Source organism: Zootoca vivipara, chromosome 14 (assembly GCF_963506605.1).
Source record: "Zootoca vivipara chromosome 14, rZooViv1.1, whole genome shotgun sequence".
Classification (NCBI taxonomy): domain Eukaryota; kingdom Metazoa; phylum Chordata; class Lepidosauria; order Squamata; family Lacertidae; genus Zootoca; species Zootoca vivipara.
In genome coordinates this window covers 44,079,079-44,100,984 of record NC_083289.1, presented here as the reverse complement: position 1 = coordinate 44,100,984, position 21,906 = coordinate 44,079,079, and the positions used below count along the sequence as shown (strand labels likewise).

At 45.1% G+C, this 21,906-nt stretch overlaps 1 protein-coding gene across 3 annotated transcripts in view; it reads left to right on the top strand.

Moving 5' to 3' along the window:
• LOC118092636 (uncharacterized) overlaps nucleotides 1–21,906 on the top strand; it is a 42,433-nt gene that overhangs the window by 1,401 nt on the left and 19,126 nt on the right. For 2 of the 3 annotated variants that reach the window (XM_060282679.1, XM_060282680.1), the window contains exon 2: nucleotides 17,483–18,384. In XM_060282679.1, the coding sequence (XP_060138662.1) occupies nucleotides 17,560–18,384 (825 nt within the window). In that variant the 5' untranslated portion in view covers nucleotides 17,483–17,559. Of the gene's footprint in view, nucleotides 1–5,730; nucleotides 5,866–17,482; nucleotides 18,385–21,906 lie in introns of those variants that run through there. The other variant, XM_035130952.2, reaches the window with a different exon arrangement.

Genomic DNA, 21,906 nt, shown 5'->3' with positions numbered 1-21,906 from the left:
AACTTCGGCCCTCCAGATGTTTTGGACTACAATTCCCATCTTCCCTGACCACTGGTCCTGTTAGCTAGGGATCATGGGAGTTGTGGGCCAAAACATCTGGAGGGCCGCAGTTTGGGGATGCCTGAGCTAGACAAATGGCATCAGAGTTGAGAAAGAGAGGTATTCTGTACTCCTGTACATAAAAATATTCTAGCACATAAGGTTGTGCATTAATTTCAATGCAAATTTGTTTTAAAAAATGCAAAGTTCTTAATCTAGTCACCCCACAGCTAAATAGGCCTTAAAGCTGATGTAAATGCCTTGTCCTGATGTATCGATGTGCACTATCTGAGGGAAAGCCCTGCTGGAAGAAGTTAAGTTGAAGTTAAGTTGGCAGAAGTTATACTAGTGTAAAGGACCAAAAAAAGTCTAAAGGGGATGGGAGTGTTGCACAAAGGAATAAACAGTTGTGCTGCATCAGAATTTCATTCACTGGTCCCATCCCTGCAGCTCTTACACCCTTACATCAACAGAGATGCAATTGCAATTAAAATTCACCCCACAGTAGTCAATGGAAGGGTATAAACTGAGTTTACACTGCCTCCCCAGCAACCTACCACCAGGAACCGGTGTGATACAGCTTAATTTGTACAGTAAATATGTCAGTGTCTGCCTCCTGTTATATCTGTCTGGTTAAGATTGCTCTCCTGGCTGCAATCCCTTATCTGGAAGCTAGTCCCATTGAACTCAGTGAAACTTACTTCTGAGTAGATGTGCATGGGGCTGTCCTCTAGCTGTGATCTGCAAGATTTGCTTATCCAATAATAACTATTTTTGTTATTTCTATCCCAGATCAACACTCTGAAATCATGTCATTCTGTTGTGAAGACTCACTAATGATGAGTACATTTAAGAACATAGGAAGCTACTTCATACTGATCCATGGGTTCATCTAGCTCAGTATTGTCTGACTAAGAGCAGCTCTCTAGGTTTTGAGGCAGGGGTTTCTCCCTGAGTCCCAAGAAATGCCAGGGATTGAATCCGGGGTTTCCTGCATGTAAAGCAAAGGCTCCACCATTCACCCATAGCTCAGTGGACTGTATTTCTTTTGCTTAACTTTTTGCCCCATTGTAAAACACGGAAAACAACTCACAAAGTTTAGGAAATCTGCTTCCTGTTAATTTTTTACTTAATAAGTTAGTTACTAAACCGAAACCGGTACAGTACCTGCGTAAATGATACTGAATACTCTAAAAATGTGGACAAACAGTTCTTTAACTAACTGATGCAAAGAGGAAGTATATTTAAAAGTTTTGAAAAGTTGTGTAATGTGACTTTATACTGCATGTGTATGTTGGCAGAAGTACAGCATGATTCCTGTATGTGGGTGTGGATCGCTAGAATAATCGTGCTGATGTAATCCTGGAAAATTTGACACAGACTATAAAGGCTAGGGGAATCATGTTCATGCTGAGTTTTTCAAGGAACTGTGCTTTTTTATGTTTAACGGCTGCTTATATTGAAATATGTTCAGTATTGTTTGGAATTGATTATCATCTTCACTGCAAAAAGGAGAATTAAATATTAAAACCTACTTGCAGCACTGTCATATACATTTCTACTCACAAGTATGTCCCTCTGGTAGGCAGAGGGTTGTAGCCCATAAGTTGAGCAATATTCACCATCCTGACTATGTTACCATGCCCTGTTCTTTTAAGATTTTCTTTAAGCTCCAACCTGTACTTTCTTGCCACACATCTGAATAATAATAATAATAATAATAATAATAATAATAATAATAATACAAATCAGGAAGAAGTTGTTAGCTGAATGTTTTGATAGAAGAATTCATTAAATTCATCAAGGCTGCAGTATTATAATAATTACATGGGAATGAGTCCCATTGAATTCAAATCATGAGTAAATGTTATTTTTAGTGGATATCCTACCCCTTATCACAAGGTCCTAGAGGTTACAGCAATAAAATAATACAGTATTAAAATCGGTGTTTATAGGATTGTAGTTAATTTTCTAGAGATTTTTTTCTGTTGTAGTACAGTATTGAGGCTATAAAATAGCTTAGTTGTACAGAAAAGAAAGAAAACATAGCAGCTGATAGTTGCAGTTTTATATGTTCTAAGAAGGGCACTCAAATGAAAGTTTCTTCATAAGCTTCCATGAGTCAATGGAAGGTAAAAACCATGTCTTAACAAAGTCAATAAAAGGATACCATGTTGTATAGAAGGTGTAATTCCCCCCATCCCAGATCAATATTCCCTTTGTTAAATTGTTAATATTCCCTTTGTTAAATTAAATTCCCTTTGTTAAATTAAATTGTTAATTTGTCCACAAGCACAATGTCCCAAACTTGTGAAATCCAGGTTTTAAAAAGATTTGCAATTAATTTTTTTTGCAAACACTAATCTAGCTGCAGTTAATAAATGGAGGGTGAGGTCTTTATTGGTTATGTTCCAAATCTGAGGAGTAACATAATATGTAAATGGTAGTAAGTATAGCTAATTTGGGGTCTGGTTGTAGTGATTTGTCACACCATTTGATTGTTTGAAAAGCTTTTCCCCCAAAGGGAATAATTTTGGGGCAAAACCACCACATCTGCACTAGAGAGCCAGGTAAATTGCATTCCTGACAGCAAGGGTTAGGTGTGTATAATCTGTCTGGGCACATGCACCAGTGATGTGCTATATTTAACACATTTTCTCAAGTTCCAAATGAGATGGATGCACATGGTAGTTTATTCCAAATTTGTTCCCAGAGTTGTTCCTCTAATTCTTCTCCAAAACCTTTTTCCCATTGTAAAGGTAAAGGTAAAGGGACCCCTGACCATTAGGTCCAGTCGCGGATGACTCTGGGTTGCGGCGCTCATCTCGCTTTATTGGCCGAGGTAGCCAGTGTACAGCTTACGGGTCATGTGGCCAGCATGACTAAGCTGCTTCTGACGAACCAGAGCAGCACATGGGAACGCCATTTACCTTCCCGCCGGAGCGGTACTTATTTACAGTATCTACTTGCACTTTGACGTGCTTTTGAACTGCTAGGTTGGCAGGAGCAGGGATCGAACAATGGGAGCTCACCCTGTCGCGGAGATTCGAACCGCTGACCTTCTGATTGGCAAGCCAATTGTGTGAGGATTTTATATAGTTGGGAGATTATTTCCTTTCCCAGTGGGTTGGCTGAGTTGAGTAGCTGCTCAAAACTACAGTGGTACCTCGACTTACGAAGACTATCCGTTCCGCGGTCATCTTCGTAAGTCAAGGTTTTCGGATGTTGAAGCGCCGCTTCTGTGCATGCGCAAAGCGCGATTTCGCACTTATGCGTGTACGCCGAACGCACGCGGCGAAAGGACTTCCAGGGGTTGGCAAAACCTTTGGAAGTCGAAGCGTTCGGATGTCGAGGTATGACTGTATTTAAGCCAGGCATCCCCAAATTTTGGCCCTCCAGATGTTTTAGACTACAATTCCCATCATCCCTGACCACTGGTCCTGTTATCTAGGGATCATGGGACTTGTAGACCAAAACATCTGGAGGGCCGCAGTTTGGGGATGCCTGATAAGCTATGTAATGCCCTTTGGACAAGCAGCCAAAGAGCAAGGCACACATGACACACACAGGGCCGGATTCAGGTTTGATGAGGCCCTAATGGGACCCTTTATATGTCCAGCTGACCTTTGTACAGTAAACAAATTGTCGCTGTTTTTTTTGTGTTGAATATATGCTACATAGCAGTGATGGGCAACCTTTTGAGCTTGGTGTGTCAAAATTCGCCAAAAAGCCGAGCATAACTCGGGTGTCACTTCGAGAAAAAAACCACAATTTCGTGATATTTATAATTTAAATAACAAAAATGTATAATTGTAATATATAACTGTATTTAATAAACCAAAAACTAATTATTTAACCAAACCAAACCAAAAAACCCTTATTTATCACAAAGTGCCCAGAGTTGTTGAGCTTTTTTGGAGGAGCTGTTGACCAAAGTTTTGGAGGTCTTTTGGGGGGGGGGAAGAGAACAGAAATAAATGACGAATAATACCTTCGCTGGAACTAACACGCAGCACCGACATAGTCTGCCAAAGCGCCAAAAAACCCAGCACAGAACAGGTTAAAAATGAACGCTGTTTCACCCAATCATCGTCTGCTAAAGTGCCAGAAAAAAACAGCACAGAAATGGTTAAAAAAACCAATCTCTGGCTACCAGCAGCAACAACAACAAAAAAGGATCTGGGTTTTAACAGCAGTGACAACAGGGGTTTTAACAGGTTTTCACAGCGGGAGACAAGCTGTAGCATGAGAAGGAGCAGGAGAACAAATGGAAAAACAACAACAACAGCGCGAATGGGCCGGTGGGATGCGTGCCAGCAGTGAGGGCTCTGCATGTCACGTCTGACACGTGTCATAGGTTCACCATCACTGCTACCGTATATAGGGATGCAGGTGGCGCTGTGGGTTAAACCACAGAGCCTAGGGCTTGCTGATCAGAAAGTTGGCAGTTCAAATCCCTGCGGCGGGGTGAGCTCCCGTTGCTCGGTCCCAGCTCCTGCCAACCTAGCAGTTCAAAAGCACCCCAAAGTGCAAGTTGATAAATAGGTACCGCTCCAAGCAGGAAGGTAAACGGCTTTTCCGTGTGCTGTGGCTTTGTCATGCTGGCCACATGACCTGGAAGCTGTACGCCGGCTGCCTCGGCTAATAACACAAGATGAGAGCCGCAACCCCAGAGTTGGTCACAACTGGACCTAATGGTCAGGGGTTCCTTTACCTTTACCGGTATACTGTATGCTGTATGGTAACTTATCAACCTAATAGGTATCTAAAGCCATTTGCACATGCAGAATGTAGGCACCCTACATATAGAAATGAGCAAACCATTGATATTTTAGGGAGCAGGCTAGCAGGCGGGGCCCATTACTTACATAACAGGAGCCTACACAACACAAAACACTGTTGCTGTATGTAGGTTTTATTTTATTTGTGTTTTTTAAATCTTATATTTTGGAAATGTACATCCAGGGTTTTTTCCTTTAAAGTTTTTTTGGGCCCCTAAGAAAGTGGGGCCCCAAGTTATAGCTTGCTTAGTTTATACATAAATCCGGAACTGGACAAGCACATACAGTGGCTCACACCCTAGAGCTGCTAAGTTGTGCCCCCCTCCAGATACTGCACCAGAGCTCCCATCAGCCCCAGACAACTTCTGTGGCCAAGGACAGGAGCTGCCATCTAGCAACAAGTTATAAGTGCCACAGGTTAGCCATAAACCCTTGCCCATAAACCACGGTCCTTTTTGGGCCCTTCAGATGCCGCTAAACTACAGCATCCAGAACCGCTGACCTCGCAGGCTGGAGCTGAAACCCGTCCACATCTGGAGGACCACAAATCTCTTCCAGTTGTCTCTTCCCCCGCCCGTCTCTCTGGGAAGAAGTGATTGGTCAGGCAGGAGCTGTGCGCCGTGACGTAGAGGCGCCGCGACGACGCCGGCCGCGGCGGCAAACCCTGTTGCCCGAACGTAAACACCTTGCTCGGCCGGGGCTGCCTTTCCCTTCGCTCCTCCGACATCCGGGGTTTTGCGAGGGGTCAGCGCGAGCCCGGCGGGGAAGGCGGGGAGGGAGGGGGTTTAGGCGCAAGGGGAGAGGAGGGGGCGGAGCCTATGAGGCCTGGCTCTTCAGGTGCGTGTATATGGCGGTGGCGGCGACGACGCTGCTGTCCGCCCTGGTTGCCAGGTTCTCTCAGTCGGCGGCTGCCAGGTCGTACGGGGTCTTCTGCAAAGGGCTGACTCGGACCCTCCTCATCTTCTTCGACTTGGCCTGGAAGCTCCGCATCAACTTCCCCTATCTCTACATCGTGGCCTCCATGATGCTCAACGTCAGGCTACAGGTGACCCTGCCTTGTGAGGGACAGGGAGGGGGGTTGGCGAGGGGGCGTTTGAGGGGGGAGGGAAAGGTGCTCTCCTCAACCCACACTTCTCTCATGGATGAGGGTGCTTTCCTATAAAGTAAAAACACATTTAAATTAAAAAAACAAACCACGCGCGCGTTTTTATGTACTGTATCTTCCTCTTTTAGGGGATATACAAGGTGAGTCCTTTAAAAGAGGCCCCGTGGATACAGAGTACACATGTTCCACGGGGCCTCTTTTAAAAGACTCACCCTGTACATATCAGTGTTGGATTTATGTATAAGCTAAACAAGCTATAGCTTAGAGCCCCACTCTCTTGGGGGCCCCCAAAAAAATTAAAGAAAAAAACGATGTACATTTCCAAAATATAAGATAATAAACAAATAAAATAAAACCTACATACAGCAACCATGTTTTGTGTTGTGTAGGCTCCTATTTGTTAGGTGCAAATGACTTTAGATATGTATTAGGTCCATAAATTACCATATAGCATATATTCAACCCAAAAAACAGCAACAATTTGTTGCTGACAAAGGACAACTGGACATATAAAGGGCCCCATTTCCTCAGTTATGTGGTAGGCTTTTATATTTGAACCTGTGGAAAGTGGTGTGCTCACTGCTAAATTTTACTTAATTTGCCAAACTTTGGGCAGTGTGTCTGCATGTTTTGATCTTTCTGGTTTTTTTTTTGTTGTTTGCATTTTATGCAAATAGGCACCATGACCATTGGGCTAAGAAAGTCAAAGATTATTCAGATTCTGACCATTCTCTTGATCTCTTTTTCTAGTGCTGTAGATGGGTCTGTAACTTAAAAAATTATAATCAAATGTAAGAGAAATATGTATTGCCCCCTCCCCTCACAAATTATACACCTGTGTTTTTTCCAGAGGTCTCAAAGAGAATCTGGGACATTATCAAGGAGGGCACAAAGCATATTGGCACCTTCCCAGCAGTTGGTTTCATAAAAAGGGCTCTTGTGTTACTACCATACAAAACCCTGAGCGACTTGGGTCCAAGTAATCTTAAGGACCACTGGGAATCTTATACAGTGGTACCTCTACTTACGAATTAAATGTGTTCCGAATGCACATTCGTAAGTCGAAAAAAATTGTAAGTCAAATCCCATAGGAATGCATTGGGAGAAAAAAAACGTAAGTCGAAGCAACCCTATCTAAAAATTCGTAAGTAGAAATTTTTTTATCTAAACCACATCCAAGATGGCGGATGGAGCTCCGTTCGTAAGTAGAAACATTCGTAAGTAGAGTTATTCGTAAGTAGAGGTACCACTGTATTTCAGCTTGATCACTAATATGATCTGGAGAAGTATTGAGAGTTGTCCCCCATGATACAGAGACCCAGCTGGCATCAGCCAAAAGCTGCACATTTAGAATGACTGACCCCATGCTATGGAAGACTCTTCCAGCAGAGATTTGGCAGGCATCCTCACTTTTGACAACTATCTAAGATTATGGTCTGAAGTTGCATGATACAGCAACCTTCTGACTCCAAGATAGTCATTGTCTAGTCATTGCCTGTATGGGAAACCACTAGAGAACCCTGCGTATGATCCCTTGTGTTCTATGGAAGAAAGGTAGGATATAAATGTAATTCAATAAATCATGTCACTTGTAACTAGGTTACATACATTTTTTGGGTAATTGATTGCTTCACTGATGGCAGTCTGTCCTTGGTGTAATGTGGGAGGTAGTGCATTGTGTTCTGTATCTCTGTTCGAATCTATTTTCACCCCTACTGTACTTAGTTCCTTGACATGGGTATGGTTTCACATATTTGACTGGAGTGCTGTGACAGGAACAAGCTGTTGGTGGGGGGAGGGGATTTTCCATGGCTTTTATTTTTCTGCAGAAAATTTTCTGTTTCATAACTTGATTAGTAACAGGTAGCTGTGTTGGTCTGCCGTAGTCGAAACAAAATCTAAAAAATTCCTTCCAGTAGCACCTTAGAGACCAACTAAGTTTGTTACTGGTATGAGCTTTTGTGTGCATGCACACAAAAATTCTGATACCAATAACAAACTTAGTTGGTCTCTAAGGTGCTAACTGGAAGGAATTTTTTGATTAGTAACAATGAGTGGGTACCTATAGCAAATTTATAATTGGGCAATCTGGGAAGTTGCAAAAAATTTAATTGATTTAAATTTTTGCAACTTCCCAGATTGCCTAATTACTTCTTTAAATAGAAGTAAAAGAAACATGATTAATTAGATCACTCTCTAGGGCATCAGAATTTTGTTCCAATGCAGATTGATAATGTTCCAATGCAAACCACAAAACAGACTAATTTGCAGCTTGCAAATTTTTCCAGAAAACCAACATCACTGGTAGCAAGATTAATATAGCTACCTGCAAACTGGCTTGTCAAGTTGCAATAAGAAAAAAGCACTGTGTGACCAAGCTTACATGAGTGAAAGGGTCTGTTTATATAAAGGTGGTCTTGATGTGTTAAATAGTTTTGCTATAGCATGATCTCTTCATCTCCTGATTTTAAAACTGTATGTAGATCAATGACTGTTGTACAGAAAATGTGATGCTCTGCATTTTGATACATGTCCTTTTGTAGCCATGTTAAGATGGAAATTCCTACAGTTTCCTGGTCTCTCTTCTGTTTAGAGGAAATTATTTCTTGTTCAGTAGAGAAATCATGCCATTGTTGTCTCAGCAGAAATCAGATTTTTTTTAAATGAGACTTCGCCAACATTTAGCTTAATGTTTTTAAAGAAATTGTGCTCTAGAATGATTCTGGATTATGACATCATAATTTACCTCCTGGAATCTTATTGGTTGAAGTTAGCAATTGTTATGACAGTTGCGTTACATCAGCTCACAAAAGGGCAAAACTAAATTACAGTATTCTAGTTGTAAAGCGAAACAGAAGGTAATGTGTACTAGAATAGAGGAATGTTTGGTTTTGAAGTGTTTTGAACTGCCTTTCTTTATGATCTCCAAAAGGAGTACAGGCACACACACACCCAACTTGCGGTTGACTTGCGCACGACCGCAAATATACGTGGTGGTGGGAAATAATTAAATCATTTAATTCATACCCGGAAATGGAGGGAGAGAGCTGGAGAGTCCATGGAGCCTGAAGAGGACTTCAGTGAGGGCAGAGAAGTAACTGAAGGCACAACTGGGCCTTGTTTAAACTGTGCAGCCTCTCTGCCTAACAGCTGGTGTGCGGAGTAGCGCACCAGCAGCTACTTTTTTGCTTGTCCTCCAGCCTCCTGCCGGCCCCAGAGCTTCAATTCCAGTTGAAGTTGTTTTTTGGTACAGTATTTTTGATCTGGATTGGAGAGAGAGTGGTAGAGAGGGCGTTTAAAGAGTGTTTATAGAGTTCTCTCCACTTATGTGATTTTCACTTACGTGCGCAGGATGCTGGAACATAACCCCTGTATAAGTGGGGGGGGGGTCGCTTGTATAATATTTGAGTACTCCATAGGGTGGTTTATGAGGATAAGGAGCAAAAAGTAAAGACAGACCTTTCTGTAGTAAAAAGTAAGTGGGTTCAGAAGATCTGAAAATATGGTATAGATAGATACTCTTACTTTAGAATGGGATTTCTGTTTGCTTAAAACAAATACTGGAATATGAGATGGTGGTTAGAGTTTCAACTTCAAATCTGTTTACTCAGTAGATTAGCAATCCAGTGTTAGAAACTGAAATATGGAAGCTAGGAGCTAGATGGCACCTTAATCTGAGGTTATGGGCGCAACAACGGAATGTCTAGGCAAACCTTTTTTAATAGCAAGACTACAAAGCTGAAAATGAATGAACTGCAGCTAAAATATTATGTTAATTTTTCACATGGTCTAGTCCTTTCCCCCCTAATATTCTTAAGAGAGTCTCTTCTCCAGTCTCCAGAGAGTAGCTGGAAGTGGGAAGGCAGAAAATGGTCCTCCTTCCTTTCCACTCTGCAGTTTTAATCTCAGGCGCAGTGCTGCACCCAGTGCTCAAAAACTGCCTGTGCTAATGAAATTCTGTTGCAAAATGCACCTAGAACAATGGGAGTTTCAAACACTGTAGCAAACTGATTTATGGTGATGATGATGATGATGATAATAATAATAATAATAATAATAATAATAATAATAATAATAATAATAGACTGCTTTCACCCTCCAAAACAAGGTGGATAAAAATCAATGATTTTTTAAAAATAAAAAATCGGATTTTTTTTATTTAAATCGGATTTTTTTTAAATAAAATGCTTTTTGAGGAAAATATATTACCATCCAAAGGTTATTCCATCATGAAATAAAGATTAGTTTTTTAATTATGTAGAATGTGGTTGTATATGTTTAATTTTTTTGGTAAATAAATTCCATTAATCCATTCACAATGTTATGCTCTTCCAGAGGTTTTTGTAAGATTATTGGGCAGTTTCTCTGCCTGCAAGATATTATCACAGATGCTTGGTTTACTTTTGCAGTTCTCAAAACTGAATTTGACTCAACAGAGATCACATGCCTCTTCTTCACAGCAAAAATGTTATAACATGAACAGAGTTGAGAAAAAGGCCTTAATCCTATTGTTCTACAAACCTAAGAATACAGAATCAACCCCTTCAGTGCTAAGTTTCAAGAAGTTCAGTGAATAGAATAGAAACAATATTTTTCTGATTGTTTGGAGTGGACATGTGAGGGACAGGGGATATCGCGAAGTCCCTCCCCTCCTGAGTTCAAGCCCGTCCCCGAGCAAAGGGGAAAGCAGGGAGAGTTCCGATTCCAGTGGGGAAGCAGGAAGTCGTGTCCGAGGCTCAGGCAAGGTAGAGGAGCCAGGGTCCCAGGTGGGACAGGAAGGGGCAAGTAAGGGGGGAAGACCCATCCCCCCAACTCCAGAATTACGCAGGAAGAGGAGGGGCAAGAGGATGGGTCTGCCAAAGCTTTTGTGTTGGAGAAAGACGCGCCAAAAGCCATTAGGAGGTTCTGAAACCGACTGACAACATCGCTCCGTGTAAATAGCAATGACTTGAGCACTGTAAATACGCAGCACCAATAAAAGAATAAAATGCAGAGCTGCGTAGCGTCGTTACTCTGAAGTAGTCCACTCCGGCCACTGTGACAGCAACCTCCTAATCATTTTTGGGCTACTTTGGAGTTGCCGGGATGAGCGTGTCAGAGGCGGAGAAGTGGCGGCAGATCGCTGAGCAAGCCCAGCTAGAACTGCAACAGCTGTCGCTGCAGGCGCAGGGAGAATTGAAGGCAGCTAAAGAGGAGACTAAGAAGGTCCAGGACGACCGGCTACAACTTGCGGAACAGGTGAGAGAGCTCCAGGAAAAAGAGCAGCATTTAAGGGCGGTGGCGGTAGACCTCCAAAACAAGCTGGATGCAGAGAAAAACAAGGCGGGAGGGGCACCCCAAGTCCAAGTGCTGCCAGGAAGGAGAGCCGGGACCCTAGTAAGCAAGTTCAATGGAGACCCGAAGGAGTTTCAGGGCTTTGAGACTGAGATTGTGTATGCTCTTGAGCTGCACCACGATGAGTTCCCTGATGATGAGCACAGAGTAGCGTTTATTGTGGAGCACCTTACAGGGGCGGCCAGGGAGTGGCTAAGACCGTTAATTGCAACAAGGAATCCTTGCATGAAGAATGTCAAACTATTTCTAGAAGGTTTGAAAACGATGTATTCGTCCGATAGTCATATGGACCAGACTAAGGAGGAACTTCATAATTTACGCCAAGGAAATATGACAGTTCGCGCGTATTGGGCGAAATTCACCATGCTGGTGCACAGATTGGGGTGGGATCTGGAGTCTGCCCCAATGCAAGCGGCGTTTTACTTGGGGTTGCATGAGGAGGTGAAGGATGAGCTCTCGAGAGGTCCAAAGCCCAGTAATATGGATCAACTGAGCAAAGCGGCTCTGGCGGTGGGGGTGAGGCAGGAATCCAGATGGAGCGACAAGCAAGCAACGCGCGCAAAGCGGGCTTGGTTCCCACGGTCGCAGGAGAAGCCACTCCCTCAACAACCCTTTCAAGCCACGCCTGGGGCCAGTCAGGACCAGGAACCCATGCAGATTGATAGCGCGCGCGCGCGGGCTTTTCAAACCCCAGCGGCGCCAAGACGCAAGGAGGGAAGGGGTGGGAATTGCTTTCTCTGCAACTCCCCCCAGCATCTCGTCAGAGACTGCCCACATCGCAGGGAGTGGCAAGGAAAGGCGGGAACGGTTGTGCCCTCCCCCACTGACGCAGCACCACAGCAGGGAAACGGGAAAGCCTGGCTGCAGGAGACAAGGGGCGGCAGCCAGGCACAGTCAGCAGACAACAGCCCCAGCCCACCCACCCGCACAGAGAGGAGCAGAGCCAGCCCACCCCTCCCAGAGCAGGAGTGGTTCTAGAAGTGACGCTCACGCTCCCAAATGGCTATCCATTGACGGTCCTCGCCCTAATTGACAGTGGTGCCTCAGCCAACTTCTTCTCGAGAAACTTTGCAGAAGAGCACCAGATCCAGCTTCTGCAGCTGGATTTTCCTCTGCACGTGGCAACCATTGACGGCAGAGAGCTGCTGGGAGGGGCCATCACTCATCAAACCCCCCCCATGAGAATGACGGTTGGAAGGCACTCAGAGACACTGGCATTCAACGTCACCACCATCTCAGACCCCCCAATCGTTTTGGGCATGAGCTGGCTGGCGCGCCACGACCCCTCCATAAGTTGGCATCAGAGATGCATCACTTTTGGATCGGACTTTTGCCTGGAACATTGCATGCAGCACCAACCAGGGGAGGGGCCTCCGATAGCCACGGTGGCCACCATGCACGTCAAAGGGGGTGAGGCGATACCCAAACCATACTGGGACCTGCAGGAGGTCTTCAGTGAAGCGGAGTCCGACCACCTGCCCCCACACAGGCCTTTTGACTGCCAGATCAACCTGGTGCCTGGGGCAACTATACCCCCAGCCAAGCTGTACGCCATGTCAGACCAGGAACTGGAGGATCTGCGCGCTTTTATCGACAAGAACCTCAAGCGGGGGTTCATCAGAGAAAGCAAGGCAGCAGGGGGCAGCCCGGTCTTCTGGGTGGACAAGAAAGACACGCAACAGCGCCGTCTTGTGGTGGATTTTAGACGGCTGAATTCGGTGACAGAGCCAGTGGCTTTCCCCATGCCCAGAGTGGATGATCTCCTGACAGCGGCACGCAGAGGCAAGATTTTCACCAAGCTAGACCTGAGGGGGGCGTACAACTTGATCAGGATCCGGGAAGGCGATGAGTGGAAAACCACGATGTTCACGCCTCTGGGCTCTTTTGAATATCTGGTGATGCCCTTCGGGTTGCAAGGGGGCTCAGCATGCTTCCAGGCCTTCATGCACCACGTCCTGGGGTCCCTACTCTTCAGGAAATGCTTGGTCTTTCTGGATGACATCCTTATTTACTCCAACGACCCAGTGCAGCACGTGAAGGACGTCAGGGAGGTGTTACAGCGCCTGAAGGAGAACCACCTGTATGTGAAGCTGGAGAAGTGCAAGTTTCACACCAAGGAGGTGGACTTCCTGGGCTACAAGCTGTCAGACAAGGGGCTGGCAATGGACAAGGACAAGGTGCAGACCATCCTGGACTGGCACAGCCCCAGGACGCGCAAAGATGCCCAACGCCTACTAGGCTTTGCCAACTTCTACAGGAAGTTCATCAAGAACTTCTCTCGAGTTACGGCTCCCATCACTGACTGCCTGAGAGGCAAGCAGAAGTTCGGGTGGACACCAGAGGCGCAAGCAGCGTTCGAAAGCCTCAAGAGGGTGTTCGCCTCAGACCAGAACCTGTTCCACGTGGTTCAGGACGCGCCCCTACGCATTGAAACAGATGCTTCTGATAAGGCTGTGGGCGCCATTTTGTTGCAACTGGACGCCAACAGAGAGTGGAGACCCTGTGCCTTCTTCTCCAGGAAGTTGACCCAGCCCGAGCGAAACTACACAGTTTTTGATCGGGAACTTCTTGCGATCCACGCGGCGTTCCAGCACTGGAGACACTTCCTGGTGGGCGCCAAGCACCCCATCCAGGTGTGCACAGACCACAAGAACCTGGAGTTCTGGAGAACTGCCAGGGTGCTCAACCAGCGGCAGATACGGTGGGCGGAGTTCTTCTCGAACTTCAACTTCTCCATACACTACATCCCAGGAGAGCAGAATGTCAGGGCGGATGCCCTCTCCCGCAAGCCAGAGTACATGGAGGAGGAGGCGCCACCAGCCCCAAGGCACATTTTCCCCCCGTCGGCATGGTCCTGCGGAGCAGCAGTGGTGAGCGAGGCAGAACTCACAGCACTGACGGCAGCGGATGAATTTGCCAACCGCATCTTCAGAGAACTGAGAGGGGGGAGGGAGCAGGCAAAAGACTTTGCAGAACGCAGAGGGCTGCTTTTCTACAAGGGTGCGCTGTACCTACCCACCACCCAGCTTCGACGTACGGTCCTCAAGCAGATGCACGACAACCCTACAGCGGGGCATTTTGGAAGGGACAAGACCACTCACCTAGTCATGAGACACTTCTGGTGGCCAGGGGTGAGGGAAGATGTTCGAGACTATGTAAGGGGCTGTACCACCTGCCAGCGGGCAAAGGTGGTCAGAGCAGCGCCACCAGGGTTGCTGGAGCCCTTAGCCACACCACACAGGCCGTGGGAAGTGGTGTCCATGGACTTCATCACAGATCTGCCTTCGTCCAGGGGTAAGACTGCAGTGTTGGTGGTGGTGGACCTCATGTCCAAAATGTGTCACTTTATACCGTGTGCCAGGGCAGTCTCGGCAGAAGAGACAGCCAAACTGTTTGTTGATCACATTTTCAGACTGCATGGATTACCTTTAAGGGTTATTTCGGATCGTGGCCGCCAATTTGTTTCCAGGTTCTGGCGGCGGCTCATGAACCTCCTGCAGGTGGAGGTCAGCTTGTCGACGGCTAGACACCCGCAGACCAACGGACAAGCGGAGAGGGTCAACGCCATTCTGCAGCAGTACCTGAGATGCTACGTCAGCCAGCGGCAAACGGACTGGGTGGATCGCTTGCCACTAGCAGAATTTGCCTACAACAATGCAGTGCACGTCTCCACAGGGGTGTCGCCCTTTAAGGCCAATTACGGGCGCGACCTCAGATCTTTCCCAGAGAGGGAGAGGGAGGAGGAGGAGGAGGGCCCACAGGCTGAGGATTGGGCAGAGGAACTGGAGACGGTGCACCAGCAGCTCAGAGAACACTTGGAGAGGGCCAAGGAAGCGTACAAAAAGGGGGCAGATCGCCACAGGCGACAAGGGGAGGTCATCAGGGTGGGGGACAAGGTGTGGTTGTCCTCGGAGGGCCTTCCCACCAGAGGGAGGTGCAAAAAGCTGGCACCCAAATGGCTGGGCCCCTTCACGGTCACGCAACAGGTCAACCCGGTGGCATACAGGCTGGCACTGCCAGAGGACATGAGGGTGCATCCAGTGTTTCATAGATCGCTGCTGTCGCCGTACAGGGAAAGCAGCAGGCTCAGAGACAGCGAACAAACCCCCGAGGGAGGGGGGGAGAGGGAAAGCAGGGAGCAACTCAATGAGGCCACGGCCATCCTGGATTCAAGGTGGGGGGTGGGGGGCCTGGAGTACCTCATGGCATGGGAGGATGCTCCACCGTCCCAGAATGAATGGGTTCCCGCCACTCAGATACAGGAGGAATTCTTGGTGGAAGAATTTCACGCCCTCTTTCCCCACAGACCCAAGCCCTGGCACATGGAAAGGGAGGGGGAGGAGGAGGAGGCACGGGAGAACAGCTCACCATGGCGCTGGGAAGCGGAGTTTGAGGAACCAGAGGATGAGGTATGGGTGTCGCCAAGATCCACCCAGTCAGAGGAAGGAGCAGATTGGCAAAACATTTTTACCCCCACCAGCTCTGACGCCACGGACTTTTTGGGATTCCCGTCCTCCCAGGCGGAAGGGGGGGGCTCGCAGGACTGGGGGGAGGTGTTCACACCAACGGGCTCGGAGAGCACCGAGTTTTTAGGCTTCCAGTCGTCACCGACACATGGGGGGGGCCTGGGGAGGGGTGAAGGAGAGCTTGGGAGGGGGGTGGATGTGAGGGACAGGGGATATCGCGAAGTCCCTCCCCTCCTGAGTTCAAGCCCGTCCCCGAGCAAAGGGGAAAGCAGGGAGAGTTCCGATTCCAGTGGGGAAGCAGGAAGTCGTGTCCGAGGCTCAGGCAAGGTAGAGGAGCCAGGGTCCCAGGTGGGACAGGAAGGGGCAAGTAAGGGGGGAAGACCCATCCCCCCAACTCCAGAATTACGCAGGAAGAGGAGGGGCAAGAGGATGGGTCTGCCAAAGCTTTTGTGTTGGAGAAAGACGCGCCAAAAGCCATTAGGAGGTTCTGAAACCGACTGACAACATCGCTCCGTGTAAATAGCAATGACTTGAGCACTGTAAATACGCAGCACCAATAAAAGAATAAAATGCAGAGCTGCGTAGCGTCGTTACTCTGAAGTAGTCCACTCCGGCCACTGTGACAGGACAGTATTTAAGTTTTTCATGTGTAGGCTGGGCTGACAGTCTAAGTTTCTTAAAATATATATATTTTGTTTTTGTTTAGCCAAATTACCTAACAAACATGGATGTTTGTTTAAGCAAATAACATATGCTGCAGTGTTATTGTTTCAGTTGAATAAATTATTTAAATTGTTATTATTAAGGTAATGATTATTTTTCTCCTTCCTAAGTACAACAGAAAAGTTGTCCAAATACAGTATGAATGATTAACCTATTAAACTGGGGATAAAAAAAAACTAATATGAAAAGTTGTTATTCTAAAAATCTTCATCTACCAGCATATTAAAGTTATACCAGCAAGAATTAGTCTTTATATAGAAAACTATGATTTAAATCAAGCCTTACTGACTAGTGATTTAAATCGTGATTTAAATCAGTTTGATTTAAATCAAATCCACCCTGCTCCAAAATGAAGGGGAAAAGTCATTTGATCCAGGGACAGGCCACACATATATTGGCATATTTCTACCTTTTTTCTTAATGGTGACACAAACCATTCATAACGTAAGAATATTCTTCACAATTGTGAACAGGGCAGTGGAGTGAAGACAAGCTACAACAATTAACTATAACGTTGTTCACTGCTCCTGCTCAGGCTGCGCAGAAAAAAAGCATTTTGGTTCCTGAAATTCATTCTGATGGTGCAGATAAAATGTAACTGATAGAATTATACAGGATGTGGTTTTAGTGTGTGAAAACAGTCAAAATCCAAGGATCTCCAGGCATGCACCTCCAGATGGTGGAGATGTCAGGCGCCATCCTGGAGCCCAGGCATCTTCACTGGTTGCAACTGCCCAATAGCCAGGGTGCAAAATGTGTCTGGCACCTGGCTAATTTTGAACACTGGAGAGGGAAATGGACAGCATACAAGCCAAAGACCACTTGTGTACATAACAGTAAATGGGCCATTTCTTCAGTATCTTAGAAAAACACTTGCATTGAGGTTTTGGTAATGTGCAATGATTTAATCAATTAATCTTTCAGTTCATTTTAATCTGCCTAAAGACAGATTAGTACATTAGAAGAAATCTTTGTTGTGCTTTATAGCCCTAGTGACAACAAGTAACTACTTCTGTTTTTTTGTGTTGTTTCAGGTCCATATTGAGATTCACTAAATCGTGTCTTATGCTACAACTAAAAGGCATTCCATTATTTACTGCAGTTCAGTACAATGCAGAGTTTGGAGGACAGACGGGTGATGCATATCTCTTATATTAATATGGAACAGGAAGATGACGTAGGACACCAACACCTGCGTAAAAATACCCTGAATGAGCAGAATGAAATTCTTCGTCTTCCAACTATCCAGTCATTAGTGAACAACTCTCACGTGGATAATAATCATTTGCAAAAGGAGTTCTTCTCTCTTAAGATCAGGAACTGCACTCTGTTTAAAGCTGTCCCATTGCCTCATATTGGCAAAAAAAGGCCACCACGCTTGAGTGATGCAGCGAATGGAGCTGCATCTTCCAAGGAATCGCTAGGTCCACTTTTTTCTCCTGAAAAAGATATATTTGAAAAGCTCTTTAAACACTTTGATAGCACTGCAGTGACAGGCTGGCTGGAGAAGGCACACAACTTCATTAGTGACATGGGCACGTGGAGTTGTTGTGGAGATAACTTTGTACGCTTTGCACATTTCTGGCTGTCTGAACTCCAGTACAACCACAAAGAGCAACTGTTAGAACTGGAAATGGGAGTTATTGAGGATGAAGTACGCCTTGCTTTTGAGGGGTCAGGCTCCAAGGAGTTCCAGCCATCGGATTTGAATTTCATTCTTGCAGCTGCGCTGAGTGAATATCCCATCGTACTTGTGAACGACCAGAACCCATATGTTTTTCTTGACTATTTAAACTTTATGTCTTCAGCGGACACATCTGAATATAAGGAAATGCTTTCAGCTATACAGTACACAACCAAGAACCCTCAGATAGCTCAGTGGTTGCTAGCTATACGAGCATTTGCACTTGCAAATCTCTGGCATGCAATAGTGAAGGTAAAAATGCAATAGTTTTGAAATGCTAGTGTCAGTTTGTTGCAATGTTCCTTGTAAAGCACTTTTAAGATCTGTCAGTGGCCAAGAGATAATAACAGGAGGTGTTGTAGTAATAACTTTTAGGCAACCGACATTAAAAAAAGCTTTAGGGAGTTAGTTAGCTGTCATACCTTTTATTATGGTGTATGTTGATGGAGAAGATTTCAATATTTTCAGGCCTGTTGAGTAAAATGGCTGGCTGATAACAGGCATTAAGGACCCCATCCTGTTATTTCTTCTGAATTAGTATATAAGGACAGGGTTGTATCCAATACTAGTCCTGCTGCAATTAGACCTATTGAAATTAATGGACATGCATAATTTAGGTTTATTAATTTCAGTGTATCTACTTGGAATATAACTTAGTTGGATACAACCTGCCGTGTCTGAACTTTGCACCCCTTTGGGCTGTTTCAAATGTATTATGGTGACAAACCTATATTTTTCATTGCATCTACACTCGTCACGAACAACCCCAACTTTCTGCCTTGTGCATAATAGCTGAATGCAAGTATTGTGAGTGTTCATTTCCTTTTTAAAGCGTCTCTGTTGGGCCTTCCTAAATCCACTTGCCCTTGTTCACGCTATGAGATAGTTCAACTGTAATGCAAAAATTGCCACCACCTGACAGATGCATGATTTTTGAGTGGCCACTGAGCCAGGATCTGAAGCTATGGCTTGAACTGTTTTTCAAACAGCAGTTTGGTCAAGCTGGTTTGGCATTCCACCCAAACAAAAATCACCATTGCGTCTGCTCTTGGAATCTGTTGTTTGATAATTCTCTGAGAAGACAGTGGAAGGGGGAAGCTGCAAAGCCCATGTTTTCCCTGTTTGGCATTTCAGTTGAACAAATCCTACGAGAAGTCTTCCTACTGCAGCAACGTTAGTAAGGTCTTTTTATTCTAAGCATATCTCTGATACTGAACACACTCATGTGCTTCTTTTAAAAGAGTGGGTTACTCTAGAGATGTGAAATTTATCTGTAGGCAGTGAATGTGTCTAGAAGTTAGCACAAATGTTTCATTATTAATCTCAGCTATATTCCTCTGGGATGGAGTGTTGGCCATGGTGCCTGCCAGCAGCCACTTAAAAAACTGAACTTTGGCAATGCAGATGAGCGTCTTGCCTTTGCTACTATTGGCATTGAGGAAAAAAGAATGGATGATGCTGTCAGGGATCCCTAAGCCTGGTTCCATTGCTACTCATGACAGTGGTTTAACTTGTTTTTAGGCAAAGGTCTTTAAGCTGAACATGGGCAAAGCATGCTGTTAAATAAAGGTGAATATACACCAGCCTTTCCCAACCTGGTCCCTTTCAGATGGTTTGGGCTACAACTCCCATTGACCATAGCCATCATGGGGAATGGGCATGGAAGATGGTAGTTCAAAACAAGGTGCAGGGTGAAGACTGGTGTTCAATATTGGGTAAAAAAATTGCCATGGATGCAAGCCTTCATCCTATTTATTAAATAAACGAGAGTTGGAATGCTATAGGAATCTTGTGTCACACTCTTCTTATTTGTTTTATTTTTCCTAAGAGGAATAGCTGTGCTTAGTTTCTTGCAGGAAGAACAATAACCAAATGTCATCGGGCACCCTAAAGACTGACAGATACATTGCAGCATAATTTCTTGGGAAATCAGTGATTTAGTATCCATATTCTCCCTCTTTTTGTGCATTTCATTAAGTGGACCCTGGTCCATGCAAACCTTTACCATATTAAATCTGGCAGTCTTTAAGGTACTGCAAGATCCTTCACACACACAGTCAACCCTAAATCAGGATGCTTGTAATAAAAGCCTTAATAGGAAATTGTGGACTGTGAGGACAGTCTTCCATTTTAAAAATGAAATTTTAAGCTATTAAGAAAACATGTTGGATAGACGACTTAGCAATTTTCAGCTAGATCTGTGAGGAGATATATATTACAGATGTATAGCCCTTATGTCTTTAACAGCATTCTGTTTATAGTTCTATCCCTAACGGTTCATTGCAGAATTTTATCATTGCAGAGCATGGTCATCAGGGCAGTCTCGAGCAGGTCGCGCGTCCTGGTGCTGAGGGGCGGAGATCGCTCCGGCGCCCTCACAGGACGCAGCATGGTTTCCGCGCGGCGCGCTGCCTACCGGCCCAGCACCCTGACACACCACACCACCGGGGGTCTACCTAGAGCCGGCCCTGATGGTCATGCTCTGCTTTCAGCAATCATCTTTTGTTTTAAACCTTTTAAAATCTCCTTGACCCAGAGCAGACATAATGTTTCCCAACCCTGAACCATGTTTAAAGGATTGAAAATGTGCCACATATTTATTTTCTCCCTCCCCAACCCTTTAGCCATACTTCATTGTTTTGCTAACATTCAACAATGATGAGGATTTGCTCCTGACACTTTGGATTTGAAGTCATAGCTAGAATCTGGTTTCAATTCCTGGATTAGAACCAAATCCTAGTTTGTGTTAACCATGGCTAACATTCATGTAAAATGGCTAACAATATCAAGCCATGTTTAAGGGATGGAAGTAATGTATATTGGCTCATTGTCTAGAGATCACTTATTTTTAACAGAGGTTTTGGCAGCTTTACTTTCTTTGTGTTTAGCTGGCTTCTTTCTGCAGTCTTGCATCCTGCATTGGAGCATTAACATAACTTGGGTGTGCATTGGTTTTCTTTGCATTTGTCATGTTGAAGTGTCAGAATAAGCCAGTGGAGCACTTATGTTTTAAGGCATTTATGAGGGCAGGAAGCATAAATCTTAACTGGAAATCTTAGTTAACTATGCTTCTTGTTTAGATCAGAGCTAGGGAACATTTGGTGCTCTGAGTGTTACAGGACTACAACTCCCATCATCCCTGATCATTGGCCATTCTGCCTGAGACTGATGGGAACTGGAACCAAAACAGTTTCCTCATTTAGATGGATATTTTAACTGTCATTTAGTTACTGTGAAATACAGTGGTACCTTGGTTTATGAACTTAATCCGTTCCGGAAGTCCGTTCTTAAACCAAAGCATTCTTAAACCAAGGCGTGCTTTCGCATCGCAGCGGGGGACTCAATTTACAAATGGAACACACTCAACATGTTCTGCTTCCAAGGCAACGTTCACAAACGAAAACACCTACTTCCGGGTTTGCAGCATTCTTAATCCAAGTTGTTCATAAACTAAGCTGTTCTTAAACCAAGGTACCACTGTGTCCCTGTATGCTTTCTGTAGTATGTTGATCCCATAATCTTTTCTGTGTAAAATGTTGGTTGGTTTTACTTCTACCCATAGCAGTTGCTTGACAGCAACTCCTGTTGATACTCTCATCTAGAGGCATAATGGTGCATTTAGGTGTCATTTGGTAACAGAGGCAGAATTATAGTGATTTGGTAGAGCTTTGGGGGAAAGTGATTTCAGAGTCTTCTTATTGTTATACAGTTCAAGAGGTACCCCCCAAATAGCAGTGACTTTTCAAGAGCGCCTTTCCCCACATACCTCATAAT